This window comes from Drosophila subobscura, chromosome O (assembly GCF_008121235.1).
Source record: "Drosophila subobscura isolate 14011-0131.10 chromosome O, UCBerk_Dsub_1.0, whole genome shotgun sequence".
Classification (NCBI taxonomy): domain Eukaryota; kingdom Metazoa; phylum Arthropoda; class Insecta; order Diptera; family Drosophilidae; genus Drosophila; species Drosophila subobscura.
Genome location: NC_048533.1, coordinates 28,315,951 through 28,336,011, shown reverse-complemented (window position 1 = coordinate 28,336,011; position 20,061 = coordinate 28,315,951). Strand labels below are relative to the sequence as shown.

At 46.6% G+C, this 20,061-nt stretch overlaps 1 protein-coding gene across 1 annotated transcript; it reads left to right on the top strand.

Annotated features, from left to right (window-relative positions):
* The first annotated feature begins 1,568 nt into the window (after nucleotides 1–1,568).
* On the top strand, nucleotides 1,569–6,007 carry LOC117896996. The gene has a single exon (XM_034805556.1). It carries the CDS (start codon nucleotides 2,176–2,178, stop codon nucleotides 4,708–4,710), a length of 2,535 nt encoding a protein of 844 aa, XP_034661447.1. The 5' UTR covers nucleotides 1,569–2,175; the 3' UTR covers nucleotides 4,711–6,007.
* The last annotated feature ends 14,054 nt before the right edge of the window (nucleotides 6,008–20,061 follow it).

Genomic DNA, 20,061 nt, shown 5'->3' with positions numbered 1-20,061 from the left:
TAGGGCATGCAAATGCCGCTCAGGCCTGGCACCAAAAAGGAAGGAAAAACGACTGAGATGAAAATGATTTTCTGTTGATTTTTCACAGTCGTTGGTCGCGTGTTCCATAATGTGGTGGTGCTTGATTCTGACGCTGATCGGCAGCCTGGCGATGGGTCGGGCTCGTGTGTGCCATGGTTGATCTCGTGGAGACAATTGGTTTTGAGTATTTGTATCTCTGCTAGTGCGTCAGATAGTTTACGACGATGAGCTCACTGGAGTCATGTTGTAAGCGGCTGATCGGTTGATCGTTGGGGGGGATAATGCGTAGTTGGTAAACAACTAGTTAGGCATAAGGTTCAGTTCTTGCTGCCATGTGAGCTGAGCGTGCCGCGTGGAAGTGGGTAAGTCCAGCTCTTGGGGGCTTCTTCTGGCTACTTCCGTGCGCCCTTGTGAAATATTTCTTCCTTATCAAGCAGTCGATAAAAAATGTAGTCATAGCAGACGCGTGCCATATTTAAATATAAACCAAGTTACTGCGACTTCTGACTCATTGGAAAAAACAGGGAGGACAAACTAGAGACTAGAAGATACCCATTAATATTCATTCAGTATTGATTCTGCCTTGAATTTCTGATTTGAATCTATCTCTTTGAGTGCCCATAATACCCGTCTGCTCTACGACTGCAGGGTATCAGTCGTAAAAGCGGTTTTGGGCAGCAGCCAGCCGCCTCTCCCTCTCTCTCTCTCTTTCTACTTTGCTCCATGCGAATATCTGCTGTCTCATGTTGGTCCAGTTTGTATTTGCTTTTAATTTCACAATCAAAACAGAAATAATAATAACATAGTCCCCACCCCACAAGCACAGCCTTATCTCTCTCACGCCACTCTCTCTCTCTCTGGCTCACTTTGTGTATATCTCTCACTCACACTCTCCTTTTCTCTCTCTCTCTCTCTCTAGTCTTGCAGTGAGAATTTCATCAGCTGGCAGAAGGAGCGGCGCAGCAGAAGCGAAACAATAAGTGCCTGCCGTCTTGTTGTTGTTTATTTGCACAGCGGTCGCCCCAATAAAAATGCAATTTTTATGGTTAGCAAAATAGAGCGTGGCCACTGCAGCAGTAGCACCAGCACGTTGCAGAGAGAACGAACCAGCACCCACTACCGCTCCAGTGGCATCATCGTGCTCTGATGTAACACAGAGCAAAAGTGAAGCGGCAATTGGCCATTGCAACAAAGGAAAAGAGATTATACAATTTGTATTATTGCTGCTGGCTGGCAGGCACCGTGAACTAGGACAGAAAACGCCACAAAAACGGAGCCAGCGGCAGAAAAAACGCTACAAAAACGGAGGCAGCATCGCTGTGATAAAGACCGGCTGGCAACAGGCAAAGGCAAAGGAACTTGCAGCCAAGCAACAACATTCAAAGTCGGAGCGTGGGAATCGCAAATCACAGTTAGCAGCAGGCCCGAGACCACAACACGCTCTCACTTGCACTCACAACGCTCAGCGCTCTCACAGCGCTCGCCCGTACCTGCCGTTACATATACCTTGGTGTGTGGGGGGGGGCCGCCGCGCGCTCTTCCGCTCTCTACCAGTCTGCCTGTCTCGCGTCTCGCGTATATTTGGGTGCGCTTCGGCAGCCCCACACGACAGTTGTGCTTCGAACGCTTCGTAGTGAAGATCGTGCTCGATCGGTGCGCGCCCTACACCGCGAGAAATAAATCACTTGGAAAACACCCAAAACAAACACACATTGGCAGAGGGAAAGGAAAACCTCTCTTATTATTACTATTTTGACGAGACGACAAACTTCGCGTGTAAATTAGCAAGCGTTCGCAAGAAACAAGAAACAAGAAACAGAAACAAGAAACAATTTTCAACCAAAAAACACGCACCAAACAAAAACGGTTTTTTGTCGGGGAAATACAACAGAAATTGGCTGCAAAAAATAATTTGTGAATAAAAAAAGTTAACCAGAAAACGTTAAAAGCGAGTGAAATTTGTGTCATAAGCAAAGGCAAACACACAAAAAAGCGCAAAGCACGAAACCAAAACAGAAACAGCAACAAAAAAATATAAAGATCGAACAAAATAAATTCGAAATCAGACAGACAGACAGAGTGACTGTCGAACTGTAAAGTGATGTGCGTGGAAGCAACAGTTAGGGGAAGTCCAACATAGAAATAGCCTGAAGAATGGCCATAGATTTCCTCATTTTGGCCCTGCTGCTCGTCTCGTTCCTCATCAACCTGCTGGCGCTGTGCGCGTTCTGGATCACGCCCGGACTCCGCACCACAGCCAATCGCTTCACCATCAATCTGCTGGCCATCAACCTGATCGGCTGCTGCATTCTCGCACCCACCCTGTTCCTGGGCGGCGTTCGGAGCCTCAACGAGAGTCAGTCGGGCGCGTCGGTGGCGGCGGCGGAGAGCATTGAGTTCTACTCGAAGCCGGGCAACCACCAGGTGACCATTCGACGCCATGGCCAGGTGGTCGAGCAGGACGGCATTGTGGTGCGGCGCAACATCAGCGACGGCGACACCATCGAGACCATCTTCAAGTGCAACGCCACCTACTGCCGCGAGCTGACCATCGACGAGCGCGGAGATGGCGGCATCGTCATCACGGAGACGGAGACCCACGAGGATAATCTCAGCGCCTTTGCCAGCACCCCCAGTCCGGCGCCCACCCCCACGTTTGCTCTGCCACCTGTGGAGATGCGCTGCTGGTCCATAGACATGACGGCAGCCTTGGGCGCCCTCGCGGTGCTCCTCGTGGTCGGGGATACCTGGTGCGCCGTCACCGACCCCCTGCGCTACCACAGCCGCATTTCGGGCGTCAAGACGTGGGTGTTTATCGCCCTCACCTGGCTCGTGGGCATCCTCTTTGGCGCCCTCTCGGCCTTCCGTGTGCTCGACTTTGAGGCGGACACCCTGCTGAGCAGGCAGCGGCGTCTCGCGGCCACCTTCTTCAACATCAGCAGCACGAACAGCATCTTCGGCGTGGTCTACGCCTGCGTGTACTTCATCGTGATCATTCTGCTGCCCTTTGGCTTCGTGTGCGGCATGTACTGGCGCATCTTCAGCGAGGCACGGGGCAACGGACTGCGCATGCGGCAGAACGGATCCTCGCCGCTGCTGCAGAGCGCGCTCAACCTCACGGGCGCCCACCAGGCGGCCCAGGCCAGCCAGTATGCCAACAGCCTGTGCGTTCATCGGCATTCCATCTCCTCGGCCAGCTCCCATGGCGGCTGCAGCGGCGGCGGCGGCAGCTCCAGCTTGGGCGGTGGCCTGCAGATGCAAATCGATCAGCGCCAGCAGCGCAGCTCGCCCAGCTGCCTGCGTCGCGACTCCGCGGCCAAGGTGCTCCTGCCCACCATCTCCGATGACGGCGGCTCAGACGCGGATGCGGACAGCAACGTGGGCATGCAGCTGATGCCCGTGCCGGAGCAGACTCTGGCGGATCGTAATCAGAACATTCTGCTGACCCTGCAAACGGCCAGCGGGGAGATCAAGCGCAACTATTCGGCCAGGCAGCTGCCGCTGCTGGGCACCTCGTCGCAGGATCTGCGCGAGACGAACCGCCTGCAGGGCATCCGCCAGGTGCACAGCTCCCCGAATCTGCACAAGTACACGGAGCTGCGGCAGGACTCGCTGAGCGACGAGTGCGGCTCGCCGCATCTGCTGGGCCATGCACAGCTGCAGCAGCAGCAGTCCATCCAGCAGCATCACCAGCAGCAGCAGCAGCAGAACCTCCAGCATCAGCAGCAGCAGCAGCATCACCATCCGCACTTTAGTTCGCCGCGACACCAGCAGCTGCAGCATCAGCACCAGCTGCACGGCAGCCTGGGCGGACCCTCGGGCCACGCCCTGCAGATACCCGCCATCCACGCCTCCCCCAAGGCCCTCAGCTACATGAGCTCGCTGCGCCATCGCCTGAGCAACGCCAGCTCGCTGTTCAAGTACCGCGAGGAGTCGCGTGCCGCACGCATCAGCATCCTGGTGGTCATCATGTTCGTCGTCTCCTATCTGCCCTTCGGGCTGCTGGTGCTGCTGCAGGCGCGCCTCTCGGCGGCCAACTTTGGCGGCTCCTCGCAGCTGTGCATCTTCATGATCCTGCTGGCCAATCTCAGCTCCCCCTTCATCTTTGCCTACCGCAACAAGCGGGTGCGTCGTGGCGTCAAGCGGCTGTTCGGCCTGGAGTCCTCGAGCTCGCTGCAGCGCCACTGCAGCAGCAGCATCAAGACGAACGGCACTGGCGGTGGCGGTGCCGGTGGCGGCATCGTGGCCGGACCCAATGCCGCACAGTTGCAGCGCAACAGCAGCAAACTGTCGCAGTACAGTAGCAACAGCTGTCGCTACCTGACGCCACAGAGCTCGCTGGTGAGTCAGTGCCAGCCCGCGGCGGTGCACACAACGCTGACGCTGCGACCCAACAGCAGCTGCAGCACCATCATCAACTTTGGGGCAACCACCAGAGGATCGGCAGAGTCGGAGGATCTGCCATCGCCCCCGGCAGCCGTCCCAACCCCAGCCCCACCCCCACCACCTCCATCGCAGACGCGGCACATGCGGCCCAAGCTGCAGCGCGGCATCACCATTGTGGAGCACATTTCGTTCAGTCCGCCGACGCCGCGCAAGTACCAGGCGCGTCGTGGCCGCCTCTTCGAGATGTTCTTTCGCGGCTCCAAGAAGCTGCAGTCCAACTGCGGCATACCCACAGAGGTCTAGGAGCTCGCAGACTCGCTTTTGCTGAAGAATTCTAACACAGTATTCGTAATTTGTAAGTTACCAACTAGCAAAGACAAACGTGAGTTTTGACTTTGAATTTTTAAGCCGAACAAAATGCTGTCCTCAGAAGCTTCTCATGCCAAAAAAAAAGATTATACATACACGAGTGCTTGTCAAACTGTCTAAACAGTTTGAAGTGCACACAAAAGTACCTTTTAGAGAAAAGTTGAACAAACAAAACAAATAGCAAGTCAAATTATAATTGAAAACAAAAAAGGCCACAAATATTCGTCTAAGAAATATCAAACTGTAAACTGGAACCAAGCCAAGTCGGGGATGGATCCGCCATGGATCGTATAGGAATCGATGTACCTAAGCAACAAAGCATATGAACATTTAATGTTTTTACTCAAGCAACAAAAAGCCACAAATCGAGACAACAATCGAGCAAAAAACAGAAAAACAAACAAACAAAAAACCACAAAGACAGCACAGAATTATAACCAGAGTCAGCTAATTTATTATTTATTAACTTTATAGTACTGTTACCACTATTATTATTATTATTATTAGTAGTAGTAGTAGAGAGATCGATCTGTGTAAATATTTATTAGACAACAACAAACAAAATCCGAACACGAAAAGCTTTAACTCCAAAACATTCTGGCTAAGAGAGACGCGAAACGAGAAACGCTAAAACATTCAATTGTAAGTTAATTAAGTCAATGTGCAAAGCATATGTATATGTATGTGTATTCTAGAGCCATGCGAGCCATAAGCGTAGAGTAGTTCTTACAACCGAGCACCTAGTGCCGAGCAGTGCTTTTCCAACTGTCGTCCTGCGGCGCGACCCTTGCATGGCCGCAGTTTTCATATTGAAAGCGCGTCAGTCAATGCAACGGTCGCGCCTCCGGCAACAGTCACACATCAACTAGGCAAAGAGACAGTCCAACCAGTCGGCCAGTCAGTCAGTAACTTTATTTTAGAGCTGGGTCCATTAAGGCCAATTTTCTTTGTGTAGAACTCATGGCATTGCGTGCAGCTAAATACCTCATTAGTTTTAATTTCCAGATGAGAAATGGACGCGCGGCTTTGGCGAGTAGGTCAGAAGTCAGAGCCATGGTGGTGGTTCATGTATTAAACATACTTGGCTCTGCAGTGCTCTCACTCCCCACTAATGGCCCTGGCATTACTCTCTCTCCCTCGCGCTGGGTCGCTGCTCCAGGCCAGAAAGCTTTATATCCTAAGTTTGCGTTTAGACCGGCTTTGATTTTCCGCTGCACAACTGACACACACACACACAACAACAACAAAAAACCAACCTCGAATTTATATTTCTAAAAGTTTATATTTTATATACATACATACATATGTATATGTAGATACTATGTAGTAGCTGGTGTGTGTCTATAAATATTTATGCCTGTCTCTGTGTGTGAGTTGTCGGACAAAGAAAATGTATTTCAAAACCAATTATTGTGATGCGAAGCGGAGAGCAAAAATGTAAGAAGAATGCATTGAGGAATGAGTTGAAACATGTATTAATAGTTTATATACAACACACACACACACACACACACACACACACACACACAAAGCGCATATATGTATACATTAATATATATAGTGATATTTTTTCAAATTCTATTCAACTGTCATTCGCTAAAGCATTACGATTAATTGTAAGAAACCAACAAAAAACATACATAAATTCAATGTGACAAATTAGCTTTTAATCTGAAAAGAAACCGAAACAAAAAGGAACATAAAACGCAGCAAAAAAAGAAATGAAACAAATTATAACTGCAAATTGAATTATTAATCGAAAAATCGAAAGAAACGACAACCAAAAAAGCAACACACACAAAGCAAACAACAACAAAAACTCTATTCAAATAAAAGATTATGTGTCTTAAAAGAATGAATTCTGCTGACTTTTTACTTGGGACGACTTTCAATTGGAAGCTGGAAACTCGTTTGCCGGCAGCCCACGCAGCTCCAAGTTCGAGCTGAAACACTTTTCCACCATCAATTAATTCGAACAACGGAAAGTTTTCAGCATACATTGGATGCCGGAGCAATTTGCAGCGTTCGATTCCCAACTCTTCTCTGCCCCAACATGCGCTCTAGAACACGAACAAACACTTAACCGGAGGGGGACGGGCACAGGGTTCAACATTTCATTCAGCATTTCAAGCCACCCATAAGCGTATTAATTGATTCATAAAACCGACAAGCAATACCCGCAGCAAGCAGCGGTAATACTTTTTTGTTCGTACACATTTGATTTGGTCTGATTGAGGCGAACGGAGCGGAGCGCGTGTTTCGTTTCAGAATTCACAAAATTCAAAAACCAATTGTATAATCCATGCGCTGGCGAGGGGGCAGTGCCAGGCAAGATATCTGTCTGCTCTATATGGCAGTCGGTGATTGGCATCAACGGGTTTTGCTACTCAAACAAAAAGTCGAGCACCACCCGAACATTTAGCATCCAGAGACAGAGCCAAGTGGCGGCCCGCTCGCATGGGCGTTGACAACTCTGATTGCACTTTTTGTATTCTGTTGCCGGCAAAATGGGAGGAAGGCGTGACTAATCGCTTGGCACCTGGCACCAGTTTTAATATCAAAGAAGTCATGGCTTACACACTGACTCACATACCAGTCCCGACCAGTCCATACCGGACAGCCACAGCCATTGGAGACACATTGGCTTTTGCTGAGTGATAAGTCGCCGCCTGTGTCTGATATTCCCCATAAACATAAGCTGGCTGGCTGCTAATTTTTTACTTTTTGCAGCAATGCGGCTGACAAAGAAGCGTCTGTTTGGTCTTTCCCCAGAAAAAATGCGGCACTGGCATAAACAAAATCAAAACCAAAGCCGAAACCGAAACCAAAACCGAACCCGAGGCCGAGGCATGTGTGCACAGCGAATATCTAGCGGATGCGTAGCCTGTCCCTCAGCAAAGTCCGCGCACTTATTTATTTATTTTATGATTCACTTACGAGGCTTGCTCCATAGTGCAGCCCCTCGGAAATCAGCAGCCAAACGGTGGGAGCAGAGAGCAGGGTGGGGCATCATAAAATAACTTCTGTGGTATGCCAGTTGTGCGACTGAAAATAGAACTTCCAGTTTTATATTCATCAAAGAGAACGGTGTGAAAAAGTAAACTCGAAAGAGTGTGGCTGGGGAATTAATTTGCATTCATGTGGGGAGCTGAAAGATAAAGCCTTTTGGAGATGCAAATGGTTTAGAACCGAACTAAAAGGAAAGAAATTAATTTGAATAAAACTCAATGAAGGGTAATGGCAGCCATACAAAAATACAAACTAAATGCCAAAGAATGTACTTGCAAAAACCCATAAAAAACCAACGAATTACCTACGCCAACACCCCGGCAAACCAATTGAAATGAAAGGCAAATCATGTTTGTACAAAATTACCATAAATTAGAAATATTATTTATAAATTTTCCTAACCAAGAACCCGTTCAGAAAAACCGCTAATATCACTCCTTTTTGGCCCAGCAAACATTACCCAAAATGCCAACTTGCTTCCGTGGTGTGAAGCCATAAAAACGAATCAATTCCGATGCCAATTCGAATAGCTGCATAATTAAATACAAATTAAATAATATTAAAAAACAATTTTGACTCACACAACCAGAAAGAGAGAGAAAAAGAGCGAACACTGCCAGATGTCATTAGAACAAAATTTGGTTGTTGGCACAGAGGCACAGATTTGGTTTTGCTTGGAGCCAACAAATAAATTGAATTTGAATGCTGAAAACATTCGAGACTCAGGTGAGTGAGGGAGGAGGAGGAGGAGGAGGCAGGAAAGCTGCTGGGTGTGTGTGGGTGGACAAGCTGCTGTCATCTTAAGCAAATTTGTCGATTAGGCAAGAGGAAATAAATTGCTTGTCTTTTCTTCTTCTCGACATGACACGTCAGTGACTGTGAGTCGACGCCAGATGATGGAAAAACTAGCGACTGATCCGTTGATAATCTCAAACTGAAACCCCTCGTGTCTGGTGTCAATGAACCGCGCGGAAGTTGGCTCTGTCAGAGGTGTTGGGCATAGAACGAAATATCAATCAATCGGCCTGGTTTGTATCATAAATCTAAACGATTTCGGATTTCAGCAATTTGCATGTGAACTTGAATGAGTGGCGGAGTGCAATGACACCGAGCGGCTGCACACCCTCGAGCAGAGCAGATTCCATGTCTCTGCCAGATATGGGCACACGGAATTATGTTCAGTTTTCCCGGTGCTAGCGAGATATTTACGACAGCTGCAGTTCAGCCAGTCCAAACATAAGGTTAAGTGGCTTGTTTTTCGCCCAAAACTATGGCAAAATGGAGGCCAAACAGCGCCCGGACAGGAGTCCAAAATATAATATGTAAATATATGGCAGGGCCTTATCAGCGCCCTGCTGCCGCGCCTTATCACTGATGGAGAACATCTAACAGCATAATCAAAATGATTTAATATATTTGCACATAAACAAGGCGAGTTTTGTGCTCTGTTTTCTCGGAGTTCTCTTTGCTAAAAATACGAGTTATTGTTACATAAATGCAGAGACCTTTCTTCGTCTTGAATTTGTGCTCACCAAAAACTGTGCCATTCTCACGCAGCTTACAGTGTTTTATCTGTATATTTTTTGGTAGGGATTTTGTTGTGGAAATGGGCCCATAAATATGCCGCCGCTGGGCTGACTGTCTCCAGTGTTGTCTCGTGGCAGTTCGGGGCTGGCTGGCTGGCTGACATATAACCAGCTACGGCACGATTCACGTTTCCATGGGTCTGATGGTTGGCTGCATGACGTCACAGCTGTAATAGGAAACACACAAAAATGCACATGTAGAAGCATCCAATATGCCGCAATCCACTCGCACTCCCCGCACTCCCCGCACTCCCCGCACTCCTCGCACTCCCCGAAGTTGCGCGACTTTTCTGCCTGACAATATTTGAACTTGCACAGAGCTGAGGCCAAGGGATGTGTCGCGGGCTTGTGCCGTTCGCCTTGTTATTGTGAGCACCGCCGTCAAGTTGTGTTCTCAACTGGGATTCACGGAATATTCCATGACACGTTTCAAATATTGTCGCAGAGCAAGCAAAAAAGAGTCTTGCAGCCGGGAGTGGGCCTCCCACTCCATCCGTCTCCTTAGTTTGTTTGTAAGTTTCTCAGCAGTCTGCCATCCTGTGCCGCTTATCGCTCAGCTCATAGATAAAAACCCACCCCAGGCAAGATACAGATAGATGGATCTCTTGAAGAAATAAATTGCAATTAATTCTGACACTTTCCCAATAATTTGGCACAGCCACAGGCCCTCTCCCCCTCCTCCTTCTGCCACATGCCACTTGTAATTTCTGCATGCAATTTATTTTTAGTTCTGTTTTTCGGCTCGTGCAGTCAAGTGCTGCTAAGTGTGTGCATAGGAAAAACAGCAGAAAAGCGAAGAGAAGAAAAGAAAAGAAAAGCAGGAAAAGCAGTGCACTTCTGTTGCTGACAAAAATGAATTTATTAGTCAGCGAGCGGAAAACAGAAATATATTTTATTGCATTTACCCCAACAGCGAAATCCGTCGAGTGGGGAATCGTGTTCAAGCAGGAGGGAGCCAGCCAGCCAGGCAGCCACTAAATATTGGATTTATCCTGAAACGTGGAAGCGAAATTCATTTGAAATTTATATGATTGATGAGCTGCGCTGAAGCCTTTCCTCTCTCTCTCTCTCTCTTTGTGTATTCTTATTGCATTTCTGTGCATCGTTATCCTCTCTCTCTCTCCATCGATTATCCCTGCGCTTCCTTTCGTCAATTCAATTCAATTCGCCCGTCTGTCTGCCAGTTGTCAACCTTTTCGTGCTGACATTTTGTCTTCGTTGTTATTACATCTGCCAAAATACCAAAAATTGTCTATGACTAAGCAACAGACAAAAGAATTTCCTTTGCGATGCACAGCCCAAACCCCCCGACATCTGTGCCGCAGCAGCACAAATAAAATAAAATAAAATAAATTCATTTCCGCTTGTTTATGAACTTAGCCAAACGCTAACTTGTAGCTAAAACAATTTGAATATTTATTAAAATGGTTTTTTTGCTCAAACAAACAGCTGGCAGTGGGGATTTCTTTTTTCATATTGGATTTGTGGCAGCCTCCCCCCCACCTGGGGACGACATGCTCCGCTTGTGGCCAACAGTTGGCTGCACTTGTCCGGCACTTTTTGGCTGCGGGCCAAGCTGGAAAAAAGGGAACAACTTGGCAGCAGCACCTGCCCCACGGAGCACTAGTGTCGCGGCAGTGGCTCTCAAACTGCTGTTTGATTTGAATGTTTGCACAACAGCCAGAGGTGGAGGGTTAGCTGGAGCTGGAGCTGGAGCTGTAGCCAAAACTTGAACACAGCTAAGCAAATATTGTCGCAGCTCAGCTCAGCGCGGATCGACTCAAAACAGCTTCAGCTTCAGCTTTAGCCACCAGCCAGCGAACTGCCAGCATCTGTGGCCATAAAGAACGTATTATCAGTGGTAGGTACAGCAGGAAAAACATTTGTACAAGAAACTTTGTTTTCTCAGCTACGTTTTGGAGGCGCCACAGCGGCGGCAGCAGCACAAGCCCAGGCAGGGTGAGAGAGCAAAAGGGCAAGGCATCAGGCAAGGAGCAGCAGAGGGAAAGCGCACAAAGGAGAGGCATCAGGGAGGGAGCGCCTGGGGAGTAGCAGCAAAACTTTCACTCCAGAAGTGGCCTGCCGGCCTGCTATGTTTGTGGCAAACTGATTTCAAATAAATGGAAAAACTCATTCCGAATACGTGACAGCAGCACATGCGGCGGATGCGTGATATTTGCTAGCAGATTTTTAGCTGTGATTACTGTGCAGCTTGGAGTTTTACCCAACAACAAATGAGCTTATCTTGAGGGAAGGAAATATGGATCAATAGACTCGCAGTCAGGCTGCAGCCTCCGCCAGCTAAAATATTGACTGACATTTTGCTCATTCTCATTCTCGTTCTCGTTCTCGTAATTCAGTTTTCGTTCGCTTTCTTCGTGTGGCTGGGCCCTGCCTGCCATGCGGCATGTGGCAAGGCATGTGGTGCATGTTTGTTGTGTGCTGACTTCATTCCCCAAAGCCGTGCGATGTCAACCGAGAGGGAGGGAGCAGCGAGCGGCGAGCGAAGAGTGAAATGGAAACAATGGAATGGCGCCAGATAAACTTGCATTTGCATGCGACTACAGCCAGGTCCATTGGGGCCAGGCAACGGGTTGAATTGTTTATTAAAGTTGCACAAGCCGCCCGAGAACGTGGAGAGCACGAGCCGAAAGCTCCTGCCATTGCAGGACACACTATCAGCAGGACAGATGACGCCTCCACTCTCTCCCTCCCTCTCGGCCCGTCACTTGCTATTGAAAATTACCAAGTTTTGCTGCAGTTCACGCCAACAGCCGAGCAAAAGTGCCAGTGAAGTGGGGCAAGTGTGGCGGCCAGAGTGGAGGAGTGCAGGAGTGGCAGAGTGTGGGGCTGGCTGTTGCACGACAACACTTAGGGTTAACCGCCAGCCGCAGAGCCACCATGGCCATCCACTCCACCACTCCGACGCTCCATTCCACAGCCCACAGCCCACATCCCACATCCTGTGCCCTGAAACCACTCTGGCAGAATGTTCTTTGCCTTTACTTTATGCTTGATAGCATTTTTGCCTGCCATGCTGCCCGTTCTGCCGGTTCTGCCTGCCTGCCTGCCAGGCATCGTCAGCATCGTCGGTTCCTGCCCTCCGTTCCGAAAGTGGGCCAAGCACAAGGAGTGACTAAACTACGCTGCTTCACTGTGATTAGTTGAAGAGTTGTTCACAGTGCAGGCAGTGTGAATGCTGCTCAAACTCTATTAAACTGTAATATAAACCAAGTCCATGGAGAGGCTACGAGACTGAAAGAAAAGCCAAATGAAATGCTGAAGCGAGCGAGCGAACTTGTGGCCAAGTGGAAGTGCCATAAAATGTCCAAAAAAATGCAGCAACCACTCTGCCCACAATCGAGGCGAGTGGAGAGCTTCAAAGTGTTGGCTTTAGTTCTACGATGGCCGCAGCCCGCAGCCCGCAGCCCGCTGGCATATGTGTGGGTGCCAAAAACGATGGCGTGCGGAAATGAAAACCGACAACGATTATGCAACAAAGCGAGAGCAAGCGCCGCTCCTTTGCTGTAGAGTCAGGACACACTCTGCGACACACTGTGCGGGCGCATTGTGGTGGCATATTTTTTGTTTCAAACTCAATGCCGACGCTGACGCGCTGGCAACTGTACACCTCTGATTGAAAATGAAATGACATGCCCCTAACCATGAGCTAGTCAGGCCAATCGATAGACAGGGAATGTTCCACTCTCTTCTCTTTTTTTGGGGGCCATTTGTCACTTTGGAGCGAAGCCACGACCAGCTGCACACCAAATATTGTACAATTGTAAGTGTGGGAAATCGAAAAAGGGTCGGCACGGTGGCCGGCTGCCGGCTGCCAGTGGCAAAGTCAAGGTCGGGCTGCGAGCAAACTTTGGCAGCTGTTTGCGTGCGGTTGCATTTTCTGGCTCTGGGGCCGCACTTTTATTGCATTGTCATGTGGCAGCAATTGAGTGCACAGCAAGTGCAGCAGCAGCAGCAACAGCAACAGCAACTGGAGAACATGCAACACTTTGTGGTCGAGCGCACGACACGTGCCCACTGCCGCTGCTCCACCCACTTGCCACTGCCACTGCCAATTCCACCTCCCAGTGCTCGTCTCATTGTTTTTCCTGCTCGCCTGTTTCCCAGCTGTGCAGTGGAGCATTTGAGCGAACGCAAACGGAACCCATTGAGTCTCATTTTCTGACAAATCGCTGACAGCTATTTCCGCTGGCCACTGTTTCGTCTCTCTAGATTTTCCATCCACTGATTTTCGACTGACAATTTTACACTTGAACTCAGTCTTTCGGCCAAATCGCTAAACAATTTCTGGCATGTATGTATTTCTCTATGATGTGTTCCAAAAGTCATTGAAGTTTTCCTTTTCCACTTCTGCTTCTGCTTCTGCGGGGCGGGCGTCTGTTTTATTTACGAGTTCAAATACAAGATTTTATTTTTGTTGGTTCGCTTTTTTGGGGTATTTCCAATTGACGCTGGGCCGCTGCTTTGTTTATGTTGCTGGGGTTTTTTTTTGTGTTTACTATTTTATTTTGGTTTCGAGAAAATACCAAGAAGCCAGGTGGAAATATGGCAGCGAAGTTGGTTATACTCTAAAGGGGTTTGGGTGTGGTAATTCAGTCATTTTTGCACATGTTTTTAGCTAACTAAAATGTTCATTAAATATTTCTTGGGCACATCTTGTACAGTGCATTTTTTAGAGTTGTTTTCTTTGCATCAATTTTAAGCACTGTTTTTCGTTTAGAGCATTCTTCTGTTCAAAGTTAATAAACACTCAGTTAGAGTATTCATACAAAGAAGATATATTGTTGTGCTCTGCATGGACAACTTTTGAAATGACCCCAGCAACCACTTGAGCCAGCAGCAGCTACAGTGGGCAGCGTACAAGCGATTTGGAAGTGAAAAGAAGCGACTAGAAGTTAATAATTATGTTCCATTATGGCACAGAATTTAGCTAGGTAAAGAAGGGAATCTAAGAACAATTTAACGAAATAATTACACATTATAATTGATACCTGCTATTTGTTGTTATTTCTTGTTGCAAATTTCTATTTACTACATAACAAAAATATATGCCGCTGCACTACAAACCAATAAAATTTGATTGATTTTTGATTTTTATAGTTTTTTTTTAGTTTGAATTTATAGCCCAAAAGAATTGTAGCTGGGTTTATTTGGTTAGGTTATTAAGTTAGGTTTATTTATATTAAATAATTTTATTTATTAAAGAATTATTTATATATTTGGATTTTTCCCCTACAATTTTTATTTATTCAAATTCCCATACACTTTCGCCCCACTGTGATTTGGCCTCTAGGTCAAAGCGCCGCATGCAGCCAAACGGCGGCAGCAAAAATCGAAAAACTCACAAAAAAAGCAACCCGAATAGAGCAATAAAATGATCCACACATGTATTATAAGCCAAGGGGCTGCCGCATAAACTACTTAGTTATGGCGCGCATTTATCACGATTCGATAAATATGATTTCCATATTTTTGGACGCTGTGGGTTTTCCAGCGCTGCGATTGCATCGGCTCCAAAGCAAAACACATTTGGAGCTGGCAGTGGGCTTGGATTTTGGTCTAAGCCAAATTGGCAGCAAGCAGCAATCAATCGATTGAATCGTGTTCGTTTCATTTAGAGTGACAAAGCGATTGAACAGCAAAAGTTTCTGGCAACAAAACAAATAAAAGTACATTTTCAAAGCTTGTAAATCTGTCTGTCCGCTCGCAACTTTTGTTTGTTTCTCTCTGTCGAGGAAAGTTTAAACAATTGGAGAATTTAGCCAGCCGAGAAGGCAAACGCAGGAGCCCAAGCAAATAAAATGTGCGAACCCCAAACAGCAGAGTGGATGGAGCGCCACTTCCGGCGAGAGTGCAGCCCCAGAGGGTCGACAGCATCGACCTTTGCTCTCCCCGACAGGTCAACTGTTGCGGTAGTTCACCTGCAACTAGAAAGGATTTTTGATCTGCCATTTAATTGCGTGCCACGGCAAATACAATTTCAGTTTAAACAACAAAATTCGACTGTGATTGCCCGGTGCCTGACCAGCAGCATCCGGTGGTTAAGAATAGACCTGGGAGACAGCCGGACTGGCTGTTTGGCTCTCTGTCTGCCCGGTTGATGATCTAATCGAGCAGAGTTCAGTGCACCTGATAATGCACTGAATTGCCGCTGGCTGGCGGCGCTCAAGTGCTTCCCGGGTTGACGTCTGGCAGCGATGTCTTCGTCACCAGCAGCAGCTGGCTTGAACTTTGGCCAATTACGAGTGGCTATCATTGGTCTTGACCACATTGGACTCTGCTCAGACAAAGAGAGGGGTGCGAAAACAAAGCGAGAGGGAGAGGGAGAGGCAGAGCGGGACAAAGCGAGACTCAGACTCAGACTCTTAATTGCTTAGCGGACTTTATCGCTTAGCGTCTGCCTGTGATGCTCAGACAACAGCTAAAAACTAAGCTAAAGGGAACATGTTTGTATTCTCATTTGGCAAATAGGCAAAAGCGAAACTGGGTAAAGGGCAACACGCAAATAAAGCTATTGCTCATACAGCAGTTGGCATTTTTTGGCCATTAATGGATGACCATAACTGCGCGACAGTCAGCACAAATGTTCCTTGAGCTGATGAATTATTGTCTAAGGTCTGGCCATATTTTGGCTGCTTTTATGAGTAATTCGAGACAACATTCAATGGCAAATCATTTCTTGATTGTAGCTCGCCTGCCTTTCATTCTTTCATATCCATATTTATGAAGAATGCGCCTTCATTCGCTTTCGTTTTGCATTCCGAAGTCACTTCCTACCTTTCTTCGTGGCATTTTCGCTTGTGTTCTCTTCCGCATTCGCCTCGCCTCATTGCAATGCAAAAGAGGTGCCGCATCTCCATTGCAGCAGCCACCACAAACAAGGAGAGGATTTCAGTACGAACAATAGACGGCCCGCCCGAACCGAACGCTGTGCAGAATGCCAAACTGGAGGCGCCCTCAAAAACAACTTCCGCTGCCGTTGCTGCCGTTGTTGCCGCTGCTGCTGTTGCACGTAATGCTCTGCTCTGCTCTGTGCCATTTCCCCTTCCAGGAGCAGGGGGTACATACATATGTGGCAGCCCAATAAACGCGACAACTGATTGGCATTCCAAATGAGGCACAGCGCGTGCTGGTCGCTGCCCTTACGAGTGTGGGGCTAGGGCTAGGGCTAAATAAATGCCAAACATTATTTGATTTTATTTGCTGCCAAACTCGCACATGAAGTGGGGAATAAAACGGTGTGCACAGCTCGGATAATATTTGATTATTGAGTGTGTGGAATACACGACTGAATGCCTTGACTTTGTATACTTTATGGATCTGCAATGAGATATTATCTGTGGGGATAAATAATACTTGATTAATTACATTTAAGTTCTGGCTTAAGTTACTTAAACTTTCCAGTAAATGGGACTTTAATATGGATTTTTTCAGGCACTGCATATAAAGATTGTTTGGTTTATTCTTTAATACATTTCTATACATTTGATTAAATTTAATTATTAGCATTATCAACAGTTTGCTCCCCACTCTAAGTGGCCACATAATAATTATGAGCTGCCATTAATGGCGTTTGTTCTATGATAAGTTTGAATGCAGCATTCGGCCTTAAATTCAATTTAAATTTTCATGTCGCTGGTTAAGCATTTCGATTATTTTCACACCCGTGAGTCGTGCGCTCTTTTGCAGAGTATTTTGAAATGAATATTGGCTTTGCAGGCTACAAATGGGTGCAGATTTTTCATTATAGAAATATTAAAATAATATACAAATAAAACATTTTGCCATTCCAAAAGCATAATTATGCTCCTCGCTCTGTCTGTCAGAAATAATTATGAAAACTCTTGAATATTAAAAGTGTATTGCCAGCTTCGACTAACCATAGTACATTAATCTGTTAATTCTTTTTTTGTTGTTGCTTTGTTGGCTTTAGCTTTTTGATAATTAAAAACACGATTTTGCATAAATTTATTCGCCACTTTTTCGCTTTTGCTGTAGTGTTTGTGGGGTTAATTATTTAAAATGCTAATTCGAACCCGATAGAGAGTAACAAAAAAGACGATGTATTTTTATTTATATCAGTTTTCTGTTGTTGTTTTATAGATTTGCTTAAGAAACCGCAACAAAAAGCTGAAACATGTTTACGGCTACTCTTATAACGCCCGATCCATGTGGCTGATATTTGGCTTTGTTGTTGCTATACATGTGTATATACATGTGTAGCTACATACGTATGTATATAAATATCTATTATGAAGAATTGGCCTGATTAGGCAGGGCTGGCAAATGTTTTAATTGTTATTTTAGGCACTTTTTTCGTGCTGCAAATTTATTTGGAAACATTTCAATAAACATTCTCAGATTCCTGTTAATTTTCCGAGTGCAATTTTCCTTCAATTTCAGCATGATTGTGCAGAAAACTTTACACTATTTGGAGGAAAGAAACACACAAATGCCGATAAAACAAAAGGGATTGGCTTTTCCGCCAAACTCCTGGGAATTCGCTTAAGTGAAGAGCAGCCATAAAGTACATCACTTCCCCGAACTCAACGGAGTGAAATCAGTGCCGTGGCAGCCCTCGTCGAGGGCAACATGTGCACGCTTTAAGGGGGACCACAAGCGGGGTAATAAATATTTATGAAAACCGATCGAGCGGTGGCTGGGCGGGGGACAATACAAGTATATCGAGATTTGCTAAAAATAAAACAACGAATTAAATTTCAAAGTTGTCGGAGCATAAAAATGATGTCTAGATGGACGGTGGGTCGAGCTGCTGCCAGACACAGCGGCGGCGTTTGGCTGGGCTTTGAAGTCGAGACGAAGAACTGAGAGCCAGCCCGGCCGAGGGCAAACTGCCAGCACGGAAATTATTCATTATAGCCCATGGCTCAAGCGGCTTGAATCTTGATTCGTTTGGCTGCGAAATCGATCGATGGTTGAGACTGATGCCGCATCATCGACCTGGGGCTTGCCTCGCACGCTGGTAATTATCCACGCTCAGTGGTCATCAAAAAGTGCCCTAAAACGAGTGACAAAGTGCAGAGACACAGCCGTGAGTGTGTGTGGGCAAGAGCGAAACACAAAGGAGGCCAGCAGCAGGTTCTACTTTTGCTGCCAATAAGCCACACCAAAAAAAAAGCAAAAAAATCAAACAACAACCATTTCAAGTGTTGAATTGAAAAGAAAACTTTTGCACAGAAATTTCTACAAATCCAAAATTCACCCACACAGAGAGACAGAGAGAGAGAATGTCAGAGGAGTCAACCGTGCGAGACGAATGAATAAATGGCGAACAGGCAAAGCCATTCATTAGCTACAATTAAATTAGTCAGTCGAAAAGCATGAGCTAACAGGGCAGGGCAGACTTTGGACGGAGTCTCAAAGAGCTGTCCAGTCTGCAGCTTGATAAAAATTCCCTGTAGAAGAATCTGCAACGTCATAATGATCAGCAAAGAGATCAGAACTCTGGAGCTCTAGCGCCAAGCCGGTGGCTCAAAGTCCACTGGAGCCATTTAATTATGACTAACTGTGGGAACAGTACACCGCGCATGAGATGCTCAGCAAAGTGTACGCAGCAGCAGGTAAAATCCAACGCAACGTATGCGTAATATTCGTGTTTCAGCTGCCGCCAAAAAGAAAAGGAAAAGACACAGAAAAAACACAGAAAAAAGTCTGCATGTGATGGGGAGCACATGCCCAAAAATAATACGAGAACGAGAGAGCGAGTATATAGGATATTTATAGAGGGACGACGGAGTGGCCTCTAAATCTTGTTATCTGACAGTGACACCGAATTTAGCCGTCTTTATTTATCGCACATACGCAACGTGGTGCACGGGGAATGCACTCGGGATGGGTGGCTTTGCCAAACAACAGCCAAAAGCCGTGCGGCACTCTCGACTAATTGTTACTTATTGTCGAGCCTGAAAGCTGCTACATTTCGCTCTGGTTTGCGAAGCCTCGCGGAGCGTGTTAAAACTGGGCATCCATTGTTATGGAAATTAGACATTTCCACCCGCTAATTGTGATCATCTTGTTTACGGCCCAAATGTGGCTGTCATTGCGCTTGAACTTCGATCGATCGACAGGCGATATTTGTGTGCGAAAATTGGGCCTCCCACTTTCTGTGGCACTTGCCAATTGGCAGCGCGTTTTCTCAGCCAAAAGTTTTCCCCCCATCAAAACAATTCTCCTCTATTTATGACATTTATAGTGTTTTTGACTCTGGCCTGCTAGGTTTTGTTTTTCTTTTTGCTTTTCTCTGCTAGTTTTATTCATTTTCCACTCGCTTTTGCTTGTAATTTTCCGCTACACAGTGTTCTTTGGTTTTATTTGCAGTGAATTGTTGCTGTTGGTTGCTGGTATTTTATGTGGCTTATTAGCCAAGCTGGCGGCAAACAAGAATAAAGACACAGAGAGCAGAAAATCTGACTAATAACGAGAGCAGAGAGAAGGCATGAGCTTGGGCGACCTAAAAAGCCGCTGCAGAAAAATCAATTAAATTAAATAAAACAAAATTAAATCTTTAAAATTAAAATAAAATGAATAAATCATTTCTATAATAGTTTTAATGCAAGTTTCCCCCGCTTCATGCGCATTCCGTTGCTGTTTGGTAGGGTACAATTGTTAAATCAAGTGCCAGCGGCTTTCTTCCGCAGACAAAAGCCCC

Bases quoted from the DNA above. Each gene is read 5' to 3' on its own strand.
- LOC117896996 (XM_034805556.1), top strand. From the start codon at position 2,176: ATGGCCATAGATTTCCTCATTTTGGCCCTGCTGCTCGTCTCGTTCCTC.